Genomic DNA, 16,315 nt, shown 5'->3' with positions numbered 1-16,315 from the left:
ATTCATGTCGTCGTTACTAGGTTACGTCGTCGTTGTTATTGAATTTTGTTGAACTGTCAAATGTAATGGCTCTACCAAGGGCTCTACTATAGGTGGTAATACATATACCAACATATACCCACCTAAATATCTGTCTATGCAATCTTATTTTTACAATATTAAGTAATATTAATATAATACAAGTGATAACTGCGTTAAAAACAACCGACTTCAAACTTGCACTTGCAACATTTACAAATACAGACAAAAATGCTCATAAAATAAAAAACTACTGGGCCTATCCGAATAAAATTTTTATGGGACCAATTCGACACCATCCCGCATCGAACAAAAAAAGAATCACGTAAATCGGTTCAGAAACCTCGGAGTAATCGGTGTACATACATAAAAAAAAACATACCGGCCGAATTGATAACCTCCTCCTTTTTTTGAAGTCGGTTAAAAATAGGATATTACATTCATAGTTTTAAAAATAACAAAATATTATGTAAGTTTGATAGAAATATTAAATTAAAGTAACCTGTGTGCAAAAACAAGATTATCAATACAAACAACGATTAGAAGATAATAAATAGATGCGTATAATATAATATCGATATTCGATGGATAGATAAATTCTTTTAAAATTTGTAGGTATACGTACTTATCTGTACCTACTCTAGCACAGAATAGATGTACAGACTGTAGGTACTTAATAATATAAAGCTGAAGAATTTGTTTGAACGCACTAATCTCAGGAACTACTGGTCCGAATTGAAAAATTATTTCGGTGTTAGATAGCCCATTTATCGAGGCTTCTAATAGGCTATATATCGTCACGCTAAGACCAACAGGAACGGAGCAATGCGGGTAAAACGCGGGGCGCAGCTAGTCTAATAATTTCCTTTGTAAAAATAGGGTCAGACTGATATGAAAACTATTTAACATTTAACTTAAAAACATCTAAAACGATTACAAAAAAAAATTAACTCCTCTTATCACTTTAAAAATTTAAAGTGATAAGAGAAGACAGAACGTTTACCGGGACAGCTAGTATTTCCTCAGATAGTACCTATTAATATGAAATATAGAGTTAATTTTTGCTGGCCGGTTGGCTTGGTTGGCAGTGGCCCTGCTTTCCAAGCTAGAGGTCGTAGGTTCGATTCCCACCCGGGGCAAATATTTGTGTGATGAACATAGATGTTTGCTCTGTGTCTGGGCGTTAATAATCTATAATATAAAAATGAATCCCAAAATGTGTTGGTAAGCGCATAACTTTAGAACAGCTGAACCGATTTCTGTAATTCTTTTTTTATTATATTCCTTGAAGTACGAGGATGGTTATTATGTAGAGAAAACGTGAATATGTACCACGGGCGAAGCCGGGGCGGACCGCTAGTTATCTATATAAGTATTTATTTCAAATTATATATGTTTATCAGCCATCTGGTTTCAATAACACAAGTGAAAGCTTAGTATGGGATCAGATCGTACCGTGTGTGAAAATTGTCCTGAAATAGCTTCTATCGCGGGCCTTGAGCGCGGGGACCGAATCGAGAAATTCCGTAACGAAAAAACCTCACGCTCTCCACTCCGACGGGCGGAGGTGTGGCTTGAAGGCATAGCATGCAATAGCGCAACCGCCCCAGTCCCCGAGTGACACACGGCGTTTTTATTTTATTGTTTATTCAATTTAAATAAATATTTCAGGACAATTTGCAATTTCAATTTATAATCGACAAACAGACCTCGACACAAAGAAGCGACCTCTTAACATACAAGACTAATTTAAAATATTTAAATAAGTGGATACTTATGCTAAAATCTTTTTTCACGAATGACAATTTAAAATTTTCAAGATCGACTAACGGCTTTTCGCGGTTTTTATGAATTATTTTCTTTTTTTTTGGTATTTAACCTAGATTTTATACTAGCTAAGACTATAATATAAGTGAAACACTAGCTGCTCTTGTTATTAATAAAAAAAAATCATGTTTCTTTAAATAACAGTTGAACTTTGGCCATAATTCATAATTTTTTTCTCATAAAAAACCAAATTATACAATTGATCTTTATTTTTATGCCTTTTTGGAAGCATCCAAGGTTGCTTTAGGAAATAATACACATATTTTTTAAAACATGAATTTAATAAACCATCAAATAAACGAAACGAAAATTATTAAAACAACGTTCGGAAATCCGAAAATAAGTAAACATTTAAAGAAGCATCGGCTTGATGTAATTACATATAGAATTTTAGTATTTATATTAATTTTGTTTATGATGATAATATTAATTTTGCTGAATTTGGTTCCACCTATAAAAAATGGGCCAATTAAAAAGGTGTCTAAATTGAAAATTTTCATTTACGCTTAAAAACCTATTCCATATTCGTTATAATTAATAATGATTAATTATATGAAGTTGGGTATTATAAATTATAATTAACGATAGACGATAGATAATGCATAAATGTTAATATACAGCCTGTTTTAATTCAAAGAAACAAAGGTCTTATAATGTTGTAACTTCTGGATACACGTGTAGACCTGCGTTCAAAAATGATAAAAAACAGAAAAAAAACAGTAAGATGAAACCTATTAAGGTAGATAAGTAGGGGAATATGTTAAATTGAAAGGAAAAATAAATTAAGGTCGATCCGAGTTCGGGAAGTGGGAGGGGGGGGGGGTGAGGTTTTGTTCTGTTTTTTTTTGTTTCAAAAATTATCGACCCGGGTCTAGACCCAGTAGGTATAATTATATGAATAAACAAATTAAAAAAGTAAAAACCTTAATTATTTAAAACCAAACTTTTGTCAGTAAATGGTAATATACAATATTGTATAATGTATACTGTAAGACTGTATAGTATATTTAGATATTATTTCAAAAATATTTCAAATCTATTTTTATAAGTATATCTATAGTGCCACAAACTTATCTGACCCGGTGACAAAAACTGGAACTAGGTACGTGCCGCCATTTTGAAATGTCACATTTTCACAGACTTTTCATACGGAATATTTTGTTTAAATAAAAAGAAAGCGACATCAGTGACACTGTCACCGGGTCAGATAAGTTTGTGGCACTATACTGTCGTATCTATCTATACTAATATTATAAAGCTGAAGAGTTTGTTTGTTTGTTTGTTTGTATGTTTGTTTGTTTGTTTGAACGCACTAATCTCGGGAACTACTAGTCGGATTTGAAAAATTCTTTCACTGTTATATAGCCCATTTATCGAGGAAGGTTATAGGCTATATGTCATCACGCTACGACCAACAGGGGTGGAGCCACGGGGGTGAAACCGCGCGGAGCAGCTAGTTACGAAATAAACGTTTATTAAACAAAAAATAAACAAACATTATTTATAAACATTGTAGTTAACTATTATAATGTATAACCTAGATATTATACAAAAATATAAAATCTTTAATACTTTTTTCATAACATAGATATATTGTAAATTACATAAAAACCTCATCAATTCATTTTTGTTAAAAACTAGATTTGTAATTCTAATGTCATGAAAATCATAAATATTTCCCGCAATGTAACGTCAATCATTATAATTATTAAATAATAATTTAAAAATAATAAAATCAGTGAAAATGAATAAATTAATACGTGTCCAAAAATTTATAATCTACATACATCTGTTGAAAAATATAATAAATCGAATGATGTGAACTTATTTCGAAGGAAGTTTTTAAAAGTCACACATTGCCTGTTTGATATGGACGGTACAGTATTGAGTAAGAATGTATTTATATATTTTTTTCTTTATTTATGACTAGCTTACCGCCCGCGGCTTCGCCCGCTTTGTCTAAAACCTAATAAATTATATACTAAAGCCTTCCTCTTGAATCACTCTCTCTATTAAAAAAACCGCATCAAAATCCGTTGCGTAGTTTTAAAGATTTAAGCATACAAAGGGACATAGGACAGACTACAGAGAAAGCGACTTTGTTTTATACTATGTTGTAGTGACTAGATTTTCACCCGAGTTTTCGCCCGCGTTTTCAAAGGAAAACCCGCACAGTTCCCGTTCCCGTGGGATTTCTGGGATAAAACCTATCCTATGTGTTAATCCAAGTTACCCTTTATATGTGTACTAAATTTCATTATAATCGGTTCAGTAGTTTATGCGTGAAAACCATACATACATAGGTACATACAAACATTTCCTCTTTATAATATTAGTATATACTAGCTATGCCGTTTTTACCCGCATTGCTCTGCTCCTGTTGGTCTTAGCGTGATAAATGGGCTATCTAACACCGAAATAATTTTTGAAATTACACCAGTAGTGGTTAAATTTTTGAAACGTGATCCTCGAATTTCATTATTTTGAGGTGTCTAATCGATAGCGGGTCGTGACTTTTCATAGTAAACTGCATTTATTTTTCTACGAAAATGCATAGTTTTTGTGAAAATCTAGAATGAAAATTATTTTTTGTAAGCACTATGGCCTAAGATTTTACTTAAAGTTACGTTTTTAGTACAAAAATAACTTAAAAACCTTTATCGATTAGACACCTTAAAATAATGAAATTCGGGGATCACGATATAAAATTGCAGCCCCAGTAGTTCCTGAGATTAGCGCGTTCAAACGAACGAACGGATTTCGGTTGACAAATACAAGTCAACCTGTATTCATAAAGAATTTAATATTGATTGACTATAAATAATTAAAATTATAATGATTCTAGATTCCGAAGTAATGTACCATAAAATGATCAAGCAAATATGTGACAAATATAACAAGAAATATACTAAAGATTTACAAGTTAAGGTAATGAGAAATGAATTAATTGTAATATAGGTAAAAGCCCCGGCTCCGCTTAGGTACGCTTTACGAATGAAAATTCTATCAAAATCGGTTCAGCAGTTGCATAGATTACTTAATACGAATAAAGTGTATGGTTTCATTACTCACGCACGCGTTTTCCGAGATAAAAACTATCCTTTGTGTTAATCCAAATTCCCCTTTATGTGGTTGCCAAATTTCATGAAAATCGGTTCAGCAATTTTTGCGAGACGTGGCGTGTAACAAACATCCTTACATACATACTCATGAACTTTCGCATTTATAATATTAAATATTAACTAGCTTTCCGCCCGCGGCTTCACCCGCTTTTTCGAAGAAAAACCTGCATAGATCCCGTTCGGTGGGATTTCCGGGACAAAACCTTTCCTATGTGCCAAGTTACCCTCTATATAAATGTACTAAATTTAATTGTAATCGGTTCAGCAGTATTTGCGTGAAAGAGTAACAAACATACATACATAGGTACACATACATCCATCCTCACAAACTTTCGCATTTATAATATTAGTAGGATAGGACTATGTAATGATATTGATATACATAATTTATTTATATAGAAGGTACCAGTTAACAAAGGAAACTAAAGGAATAAATAAAACTACAAAATCAGTTACATCATTTATTGTAAATCATTTCCAGCTATACGGAGAGACAGACAAACAAATATGTGTCACTGTGGTCAAAGAACTTAAGCTGCCAATATCAGCTGATGAATTTGGCAATCAGTTGAACAACATGGCGCAGAAAATGTTGCCCAGTGCACCATTGCTGCAAGGTAAATGTATTATTTTCTTAAAAAAAGGTATGTGCCGAGCACACGTGTTAGAAGTGAAACTTCTTTGGCTGGATTCAAAGATACCAAAATCGCTGTTTTCGTTGCCTAAAACTTAACAAATTGAAACTCCTCAATCGCTCTATCTATTTAAAAACGAGCGTGTGTGCCCAGAACACATGTCAGAAGTGAAACTTCTTTGGCAAGATTCTTTTATGGGAGTGTTTTATGTAACTTTTTTGGATATTTCCCGTTTTATTTTTTAAAAGTTATTATTGTCGTTTTACTCATTAGGTAAAGGGCTTTCGATATCAGTATAAAGTTTTTTGATATCTGCAATAGTTACGGAATAATCGCCTGTGCACAATTAGGCTGGTTGCGGAGCTTGACCGACCATTAGTGCGTACGTCAGTCACGCTTGTCATATTATGATTGTATGGAAATTCATAAAACCGTTCACGCGTGCGTATGGTCGGTCTAGCTATGAACGGTTTTATGAATTTCCATACATAATATGACAAGCGCGACTCACGTACGCACTGATGGTCGGTCAAGCTCGGCAACCAGCCTAACGATTACACCCTGTATAGGTGCTGAAAGACTCCTAACCCATCTACATGATCACAAAATACCGATGGCCTTAGCGACCAACTCGACGGAACAAGCTGTAAGGTTGCACGCTACAGCAAGACCCAAGCTGTTTGGTTTATTCCATCATAAGGTTTGTTTTTAATATAGTAAGGGCTGATTTTTCAATCCTTGGTTAAAACTTATTCATCGAATAACGTATTAAATTACCATTGCAAAAATGTACCTATTCTAATAATTGTCCGTAGGTATTTGACAGTTTACAGGTGACATTTTAATATGTTAGTGTAATACTTTATTGGACGGATAAATTTTGGATTGAAAAATCTGCCCTAAATGATTTAAATTCGTAGTTTAAGGTATTTGTAACATGTATATTATACACTAGCTGCGCTTCGCGGTTTCACCCGCGTGGCTCCGCTCCTGTTGGTCTTAGTGTAATGATATATAGACTTTAGCCTTCCTCGATAAATGAGCTGACACCGAAATCATTTTTTAAATCGGACCAGTAGTACCTGAGATTAGCGCGACAAACAAACAAACTCTTCAGCTTTATTATATTAGTATAGATAATATGTAACATGCGTATTAACATATAAGTAATATTATGGCTTAAATTTTTAAAGAGTAGAAAAAATTCGTTCGCGAGGTCTTCCGGAGTGACGCCTGAACAACTCGGCCACCCGTGATCCCGCCAGGGCATTCAAATTTATTCTTCTCTTGTCTTTTTGAAATAGATATATTCCACAATTTTATAAATTGTACCTATTTACTACACAATAAATGCTATAATCGATCGATCTGAGTGGCGCAAACTCATTGCCGAGGGCCGCAGATTCTGTGACGAAGCGTGGTTCAGAGTACTCGCAAGCAAGAGGATGAAACGTCACCAAGGCGTCACTGAACCTTCTCCAGCAAACTTCCCCTGTCCATCCTGCGGAAAAGTATGTCGATCCCGCATTGGATTGTTCGGACACCAAAAGCATTGCTCAGGCATAGCACCATAAACCGTCTGTAATAGACGTACAGGCCAACGACGACGACGAAATGCTATAAAATTAAAATATTTTAGTTTGATAAAGGATTCGCTTGTTGCAGTACGCGACATTTAGGTACTAGCTTACCGCCCGCGGCTTCGCCCGCTTTGTCTAAAACCTAATAAATTAATAATTATATACTAAAACCTTCCTCTTGAATCACTCTATCTATTAAAAAACCGCATCAAAATCCGCGTAGTTTTATACTAAGTAGTGATTTGAAAAAAATAAAATGTTTTTGTGGTCAATAGGTTGTAAATTGCGGACGATTGAATATGTCGCTGATTTCTCATAAAAGTAGGTTTTTATGAAAATCTGGATTGTAACAGGCTTATGATGAAATTGATAAAAAAACGTGCCATCTTCCGTTTTTTCATCAAAAACCTACTTTTATAAAAAATCTGCGACAAATATACTTGCAATGAAATAATTTTCAACTGTTTTTTTTTTATTTGTCTGTGTCTGTGTGTTAATTATCTACTTATATAAGTATATAATTAAATTTATATATATGTATGTTTATCAGCCATCTGGTTTCCATAACACAAGCGAAAGCTTAGTGTGGGATCAGATCGTGCCGTGTGTGAAAATTGTCCTGAAATATTTATTTTTACAGGTGAGCGTAACAGACCCACAAGTAGTCCGGGGTAAACCGCACCCGGATATCTATTTAGTCGCTGCGAATCGGTTCCCGGATAAGCCGAAACCTAAACAGGTGAGATATTTACTTTAATTAAAGTCTTTTAGAAGTTAAAATAATTATTGTTCTCTTTATAATAAACTAGCTTTCCGCCCGCGGCTTCGCCCGATTTGTCCTAAACCTAATAAATTATATACTAAAACCTTCCTCTTAAATCACTCTATCTATTAAAAAAAATCCGCATCAAAATCCGTTGCGTAGTTTTAAAGATGAGACATAGGGACAAAGAAAGCGACGTGGTTTTATACTCTGTAGTGATAGTGAAGTGGCTACACTCGTGTGGTTAGCATGTAAAGTAGCCAGACCTTACCCAAACTATAATGTCTTGATTGATGATTGATGTCTCGTGGTTGGCCTAATTATGGCATACATATATTTTTATAGTTGAGCCAATTTAATAGGCAACATTTGACGTCTATCAATTTTATCTTCGAAGAGAGGTAACCTGCTTAAAAACATCGATTAAAGTGAATTAATCGATACGGATTTGAAACATTTGTCAATCGAATTTATTAATTTATGATGATTTTTATTCACAAGTAATCAATGCATTCGATTCTAGATGTCAGATAACAGATTTCGATTTTTAGAGTAACGTCTCTGGTATTTAAAAATAAAAAAGGTTTATTGACACAAAATTGTAGCGACGTCAGTTCTTCAATTCAGAAATTGTTTATTATGTTTAGTATGGTTTATCAGTAAAATGAAATCTTAAAATTACTTGTATCGGTCATTATTATTATAAATATGTAATCATAATTGAAAAAAAGTTAAGCTTATGTCCAGTTCACAAAACGAAATATCATGTTATTCTATGTCGTCGTTACTAGGTCACGTTGTTGAATTTTGTTGAACTGTCAAATGTTGCCTATTAAAATGGCTCTACTATAAGCTCCTTTTTTAACTAAATTATATCTTTTTTTGCATATGTCCATGTCCATAATAAACTTATTTTCATTTCATTTCATTTCATTTTCATTTATTTTGAAGTGAAATTTCTTTAGGCGCGTTGAGAGTCGCGCGAGAATTTATTTTGAAGTAAAATTTCTTTAGGCGCGTTGAGAGTCGCACGAGAAAATTTCAAGGTCGCGTCATGGCAATACCATCACGTCATGGAGTAAGGCGACGATTTTGGTACCTTTGAATCTTGCCAAAGTAGTTTCACTTCTGACTCGTGCGCTCGGCACACACGCTTTTTTACATTATTTTTAGATAGGGAAACAGATTTTTATTCATATTATGAAAAATAAAATATAAGTAAATATGTATTATCATATTATTTCCCACAGTGTCTTGTATTCGAAGATTCGGCTATAGGCGTGTTAGCCGCGAAGGAAGCTGGGATGCAGGTTTGATTTTAAAACCTTTTTTTAGTAGCCGCTCACTACACAATGTATACTATGGTGTCCAAGGTCATTTGTCCGTCACTGCACCTTGGACACTACAGTGCCCCTGGAGGCGAACACCGAAAAATACATTTGTCCTGCTTATACAGGGTTACTTGTAAAACGCAACCTCGCAGGACAAGATAGCTAACATCATAAGTAACAACATTTGTTCTACGATTTTTGATAATTTGTTAGATTTTATTTTCATACAAAAATAAATATTCATTTCATTTTCCATCTGAATATTATAATCTCTACGCGCATCACAAAAATTACGTAAACAAGAAGCGAACGAGAGGGGGAAGGGGGCGTCGCGTCGTCCTTTCGATAATGAATAGAACATAGACTTACAAATGTTAGGAGAGTACAATAAAAGCTTAAAAAATCATTTAAAAATTATTTATTGCGTTATGCCAAAAATCGTAGAACAAATGTTGTTACTTATGATGTTAGCTATCTTGTCCTGCGAGGTTGCTGGTGTTTTACAAGTAACCCTGTATACGTTGGAAATAGTATAACGCGATATTCCCTCCTTTTCTCGGTTAAATTTTTTAATACTTTTCGCTAGATGTCGCTAGGAATCATTCAGTTGTTGCGTCGGAAACTCAGTTCAAAGTTGGCCGTTTGCTACTAGTGAAGTTTGTTCAACAAGTTTAAGTAATAATTTCATATTTTATTCGAATAAGACTTGTTTCTTACATAATGTAACATAATAGGCACTAACGATACTTATAAGAATAAAAACATATAGATCCATGCTACCAAATTCGTACTAAATCAATTGAAACGCAAATATGACGGAATTTTCTACAATTTTTTGACTTTGTACTCTAATAAAATTTAAAATGGCAACAGTAATGGCTGAAAAGGTTAATTATTATGTAGCCTACTTAATAGTGAACAAAATAAATATAAGATCAATCATGTTTGCCAACGCTTTGAGGTCATAAATACAGATTTTGTTGGACACGCGTCGTAGGCACCGCAACCGCTTCTAGACGCGGTGAATTGACTGTCCCACGCGCCTCGCGCCCGGTGTAGTGAACGGGTAGACATTAATTATAATTTTCTCTAGATTTCATCGACCTTCAGAATCAAATCTGCTATATATAAAAAATTCCTTTAGACATAGGTAGGAATAAAAAAAAATCGATATGGGAAAGGGCCTACCTAGTTACTTACGTATTATACACTTTTAAAATATCTGCCTACTTAAAGGATATCGCTCTTCAGCTACTAGATGGGCTGTTTTGCAAAATCTAAAAGATGACAGTAATCCATACTTATAATACTTATATAGGTACTTATTGTATAATATTATAAATGCGAAAGTAACTCTGTCTGTCTGTTACTCAATCACGCCTGAACGACCGAACCAATTTTCATGAAATTTGGTATGGAGTTATTTTGATACCCGAGAAAGGACATATGCTACTTTTTATCCCGGGAAAATGACGCAATCCCGGAAATCCCACGGGAACGGGAATTACCTATACGGGTTTTTCTTTAACTGCGCGGGCGAAGCCGCGGGCGGAAACCTTGTTACCTAATAAATAACATACTAATGAAAAATGTTTATATTTCAGGTAGTAATGATACCAGACGCTCGTCTCGACCGCGAGCAAACCCGCCAGGCGACGCTAGTTGTAAAATCATTATTAGACTTTAAGCCAGAAATGTTTGGTCTTCCACCCTTCGATGAAACTCCAACACGATCTAGTTATCTTGAAAAATAATAAAAAAAAAGTTGTGTGGTTTTATGAAACCACGGTAAAAGTGAAACTTTTTTTCACACTATAGACATTTAACTAAAAATTATCGTATTTGTATGATAATTATCGTCTTTGTACGATAATTATCGTACGTATCGTGCGTCACGCGACATGCGCTACACAGACCAAAAAGTTAGAGACGATGTAATAAAAGTTTCACTTTAATTAAGTAATGTTGTTGTCACGACTTCGCTTCGCTCCGCAACTTCGCTTCGCTTCGCAACTTCGCTTCGCTTCGCTACTTCGCTTCGCTTCGCAACTTCGCTTCGTAACCTCGCTTCGCTTTCGCAATAGAGGGGTTTAAAGATATGTTAATGACATTAATATAGCAATCCCTAGTTTTAGAATATAATAGTTAAAAAAAGAAAACTCTAAATAAATAATTTTTATACATGTTGTATCATATCTTTGGTATTTTATTTATTTATTTATGTTTGTTTGCATTGGTGTATGTTTGGGAATAAACGTTATTTAATTATGTTTGGAATTTTATTTTAAACCCTTAAGAAGTAATCTGCCCCCCTAGCCAAGTGGCTTTCGTTTAGCGTAACGTTTGATAGAATAGATTATGAATGTATGAGATTGACATAAGGTAGATAAATATATCAACAGCTTACGTCAATCTCATACATTCCTAATCTATTCTATCAAACGTTGCGCTAAACGAAAGCCACTTGGCTAGGGGGGCAGTAGTTCCTGAGATTAGCGCGTTCAAACAAACTCTTCAGCTTTATAATATTAGTATAGATTTAATATTTAAGTTTTGCTTTGCTTTACAAAAACATATTTTTTAAAAAAATGGAAAAAATCGATCATGAGTCGGGTTTCTAACCCGCCTATTGATCCTCTGCCTTTAACCGGGGCGACGCTTGACCACTCGGCTATCCGTGATCCCACCAGAGTAAGCGAATTTATTATATAATTGAGTCGGTTTTTATGTGTAAAGGGGTTTTCATAAATATTTTATGATTCTTAGGGTCGATTTTTCAATGCTTGGTTTAAAACTTACCCGTCTAATAAAGTACATAATAAACAATAATATTAAAATGTCACTTGAAAACTGTCAAATACGGGCAATCAGAATATATTTTTGTAATGGTTGTAATATATATACATAATAAACATAATACGTATTCGACGAATAATATTATCTATACATATAATAAATCTGTAGAAGGGTCAATTCTGTACATTGAAAATATTGAAAAAATAACTAGCAGGGGGTGTTACTGGATCGATACCAAACCCAAATATGTGATTAAAAAAATTTTTGTCTGTCTGTCTGTATGTGAAGACATCACGTGAAAACTACCGGTTCGATTTCGATGAAACTTGGTATAATTATACCTTATTATCCTGGGCGTAAAATAGGATACTTTTTATCCTGGAAAAATACGTAGAAAAAAAATTAATCTCAATTTTTCATTTATCCATAGACGTTGTTCTGTAGTAGGTACCGCGAACACACGTTGCGTATTATTATAGGCCTAGCCGTATTTGGGAATTGGGTCCAATAGATATTAAGATGTCATTGTCCGAGTTACTCAAAATGGAGAAATAAACCATCCACGCAAAGACCAACATCCGCGCGGACGGAGTCGCGGGCGGAAGCTAGTATAGTATAAAACAAAGTCGCTTTCTCTGTCCTATGTCCCTTTGTATGCTTAAATCTTTAAAACTACGCAACGGATAATGATGCGGTTTTTTAATAGATAGAGTGATTCAAGAGGAAGGTTTTAGTATATAATTTATTAGGTTTTAGACGAAGCGGGCGAAGCCGCGGGCGGTAAGCTAGTATAAGGAAAAAATAAACAAAAAACCAAAATACTGCTTTACTCTTTATTAGAACCAAACCCAGTTAAAAATCACATCTTTTTACATTAATGCTATTTAGGTACATATATGAGGAATATATTAATTTATATTTATACATATTTACATATTGTATATCTATTTTAAACTTTACTAACTAAATTGTGAATTTTCAAACTCAAGGTGACAAAAAAAACTAATTTTAATACACAAAATGAAAAGGCATACATAGGATCCGAAAATATATTCGTCTCTTTCCCTCGTATTGCAATTTATCATGCTATCTCATTTCTTTAAATGTACATGTATGAGTTGAAACTAAGAAAAAGCTATCTATCCTTTTTAGATATTCAAAATAAAAGCGAGACGAATATACTTTACATTTTATTTATAAATTTACAATTTACGACATTCAGGCCCAGTATCAATAATGAATAAACTATTCAACACTTATTGACATATACTTTCTTACATTTGTCATGTTAACTAACAGTTAAGCTAAACGTTACATATCCAGAAGTTGTGAAGTTACTAAACGTCAGTTTCTTATAAAAAAAATAGTTTTCAGTACTAATAATATTACAGGGACAGGGAAAAAATAGTTTTCAGTACTAATGATATTTAGTGTTTTATGGCATACAAATGTTTTATAAAAATAATAATTTTTAAAGAATAGAAAAAATTAGATCAATCAGCGGGATTCGAACTCGCGTCCTTCCGCCACACCGGGGCGACGCCTGACCAACTCGATCACCCGTAATCCCGCCAGAGCAATCGAATTTATTCTACTCTTTTCGGTTTTATGTGTCTTTTATTATAAGGACTGACAAAAATAAAAACTTTAACAAATGTACAATATATGAATATATATAAATAACAAAAAATATTTAGATTTAACAATAAAAACGCGATGGCATATCAAGATTTGGTGATGTATTAAAATAAATTCTTAACAAAATTATACGTGTGTAGTATTCTAATCTATACCTATCTCTTTTTAACATACGGAAATACGGTTTGCTAGAGCGAGAAACAACTACTCCAATTTTTATTTGCGAATCGAAGCATGCTATCTTGCTTTAACAAATAACATTATAACGGGAGAAAGAGAGAAAGATACTAAAATGCCGAAATATATTTCTTTATACATTTTAACGAGATATTTAAAATAATTGCTCAAAGGTTTTCACATTTATACAGTCGTGGAGTGAATTTTTAAAATCAACTTACACAATTATATTTAAAACATAACCATTTTTACATTCGGCAAGACAATTTATCAACTAATATACAGGGTGTCCCACTATCGATATACTAAGCGCGAACGACCTTGTAGTTTTGCATATACACTGATCACGTAAAAAATACTTAAGCAACAAAATTTCGCCAAAATGTTTTCTTCTCTAGCTTCGCGCAGCATAAAACGCTTCGCAAATGTGAGCATTTTGTCTATGAAAACAATCTTAAACGATAGATCACGTGCGGGTGACAAAGTTGGGCGGGTTGCTTGTTATGGGTGTACACAAAGAGTTTTAAAAATTCATCTATTTGAAAAAAAAATGCATCTGGAATTTTATAAGTATTTTTTACGTACTCAGCGTATGCAAAACTATAACCTCCATTGAGCTTAGAATACCGACGGTGGGACACCCTGTATAGTATTAAGCACCAAAGATAATTTTTAATTATCTAGTTAGGGAGCTATATCTATTTAGTGCTTATTTACAGTTATATTTTTTAAGATTCTGCTTCTAAATAACTTTATTACAATAATATCAAAACACTATAGTTTATTTTTCTTTACTATTTTCAAACTTACAGAATATATACAAATTTAAGCCAAATCGGAGGTTTTTTTATTTCAGACACACATTCACAAAAATATTATATATTTTATAGATTTCATCGCTAGAATCAGATGTGAACATTAAAAATGCTTTGAGCTCCCTAACTATAATTTTAATAAACATAAATGTTCTTATACTATATTTTACCATTTTTTCGTTATATCGTAAAATGGGAGAAATAAAATTTCAAGGTCGCGTCATGGCAATACCGTCACGTCATGGAGTAAGCCGACGATTTTGGTATCTTTGAATTTTACAAGGAAGTTTCACTTCTGACACACGCTCTTTTTTAATTATATCTGCTATGTAATTTTTTTTCTTTGCAAGAGAGAATCAAATTATTTTTGATAAGAAAATCGATTTCTTCTCCCAAAATACGATATAAAAAATATGGTAAGACATAATATAGTTGATACAATTTTTAAGATTAAAAAGAACTAGGAGTAAGTTATTTATTATATGTATTGAATTCGTATTTTTCTTATATACAAACTTAATTATTTAGTTAATAGAAAAAAAATTAAGATTCAAACTGGAAGGTATCCTACTAATATTATGAATGCGAAAGTTTGTGGGGATGGATGTATGTTTGTTACTCTTTCACGCAAATACTACTGAACCGATTACAATGAAATTTAGCACACATATAGAGGGTAACTTGGATTAACACAACCTATCCTAGTTATCCCGGAAATCCCACGGGAACGGGAACTATGCGGGTTTTTCTTTGAAAACGCGGGCGAAGCTGCGCAAAGCTCGTATCTTATATTAGGTCCTAAAATGCTGAATCGAATTCAATGCATTTTTAATTGTTTTTGTCGCAAAATTACTAGAAATGGGATTAACAACGGGAAGTAAACACGAGCGAAGCGAGAAAGCGAAACAGCTTATAAGAGACAGGAAAATTAACTCATACTTACTCCCAGTTCTGCCTTTATCAAATACTTAATTAATGATATCAATATTACATTTACACTAAAATTTAAACTTAAAATATACATATTTTATAACTATGAATTTTACATGTTTTCTGTTTTTGTGCAATCTCTTAGAGATTATAGGCACTTAGCATCCCCTAACTTCAATAAGACGCTCATATATATTGATTCGTTCAAAAACGAACCTTTTTTTCGTTCAGAAATTTTTTTTTTTTTAATTGAAACTTCTTGAGGCGCGTTGAGAGTAAATGATTCGTAGTAATTTCAAAGTCGCGTCATAGCAGTATCGTCACTTCAAGGAGTAAGGCAACGATTTTGGTATCTTTGAATCTTGCCAAAAGAGGTTTCACTTCTGACACGTGTGCTTGTTTAAACTGAAGGAAAGACCCAATTGCGGTGAGAAAATAGTATTTTTTATTCCTTTAATTTTCATTTGGTTACATAAATATGAGTTTTTATGTTTTAGTCATAATTTGTGGACAATGTTAAATTTTAATCCGTTAAAAACAATAATTTTAACAAAAAAATAACAGTTTAATTTTAACATAACTTTAAATCCAATTTTTATAAGAACTACTAACATCTTGTAGTAACGTCTTTTATAATCCCAGAACAAAAATAATTTTATACAAAACATCAGTTCGCACTATTT

General features: G+C 33.2%; 1 protein-coding gene across 2 annotated transcripts; it reads left to right on the top strand.

Annotated features, from left to right (window-relative positions):
* Positions 1-3,654: 3,654 nt before the first annotated feature.
* On the top strand, positions 3,655-11,098 carry LOC123704460 (probable pseudouridine-5'-phosphatase). Of its 2 annotated transcripts, XM_045652852.1 has the most exons (7): positions 3,669-3,721; positions 4,691-4,773; positions 5,449-5,584; positions 6,172-6,302; positions 7,823-7,921; positions 9,196-9,255; positions 10,881-11,098. In XM_045652852.1, exons 1-7 carry the CDS (start codon positions 3,715-3,717, stop codon positions 11,028-11,030), a joined length of 666 nt encoding a protein of 221 aa, XP_045508808.1. In that variant the 5' UTR covers positions 3,669-3,714; the 3' UTR covers positions 11,031-11,098. The 2 variants fall into 2 exon arrangements, with proteins under 2 accessions (XP_045508809.1, XP_045508808.1); XM_045652853.1 differs by lacking the exon at positions 9,196-9,255 and having other exon boundaries at positions 3,655-3,733.
* Positions 11,099-16,315: the final 5,217 nt, after the last annotated feature.

The sequence above is a fragment of the Colias croceus genome, chromosome 29 (genome assembly GCF_905220415.1).
Source record: "Colias croceus chromosome 29, ilColCroc2.1".
Taxonomy (NCBI): domain Eukaryota; kingdom Metazoa; phylum Arthropoda; class Insecta; order Lepidoptera; family Pieridae; genus Colias; species Colias croceus.
The sequence above is the reverse complement of the archived record's forward strand: the minus strand, read 5'-3'. Positions and strand labels throughout refer to the sequence as shown.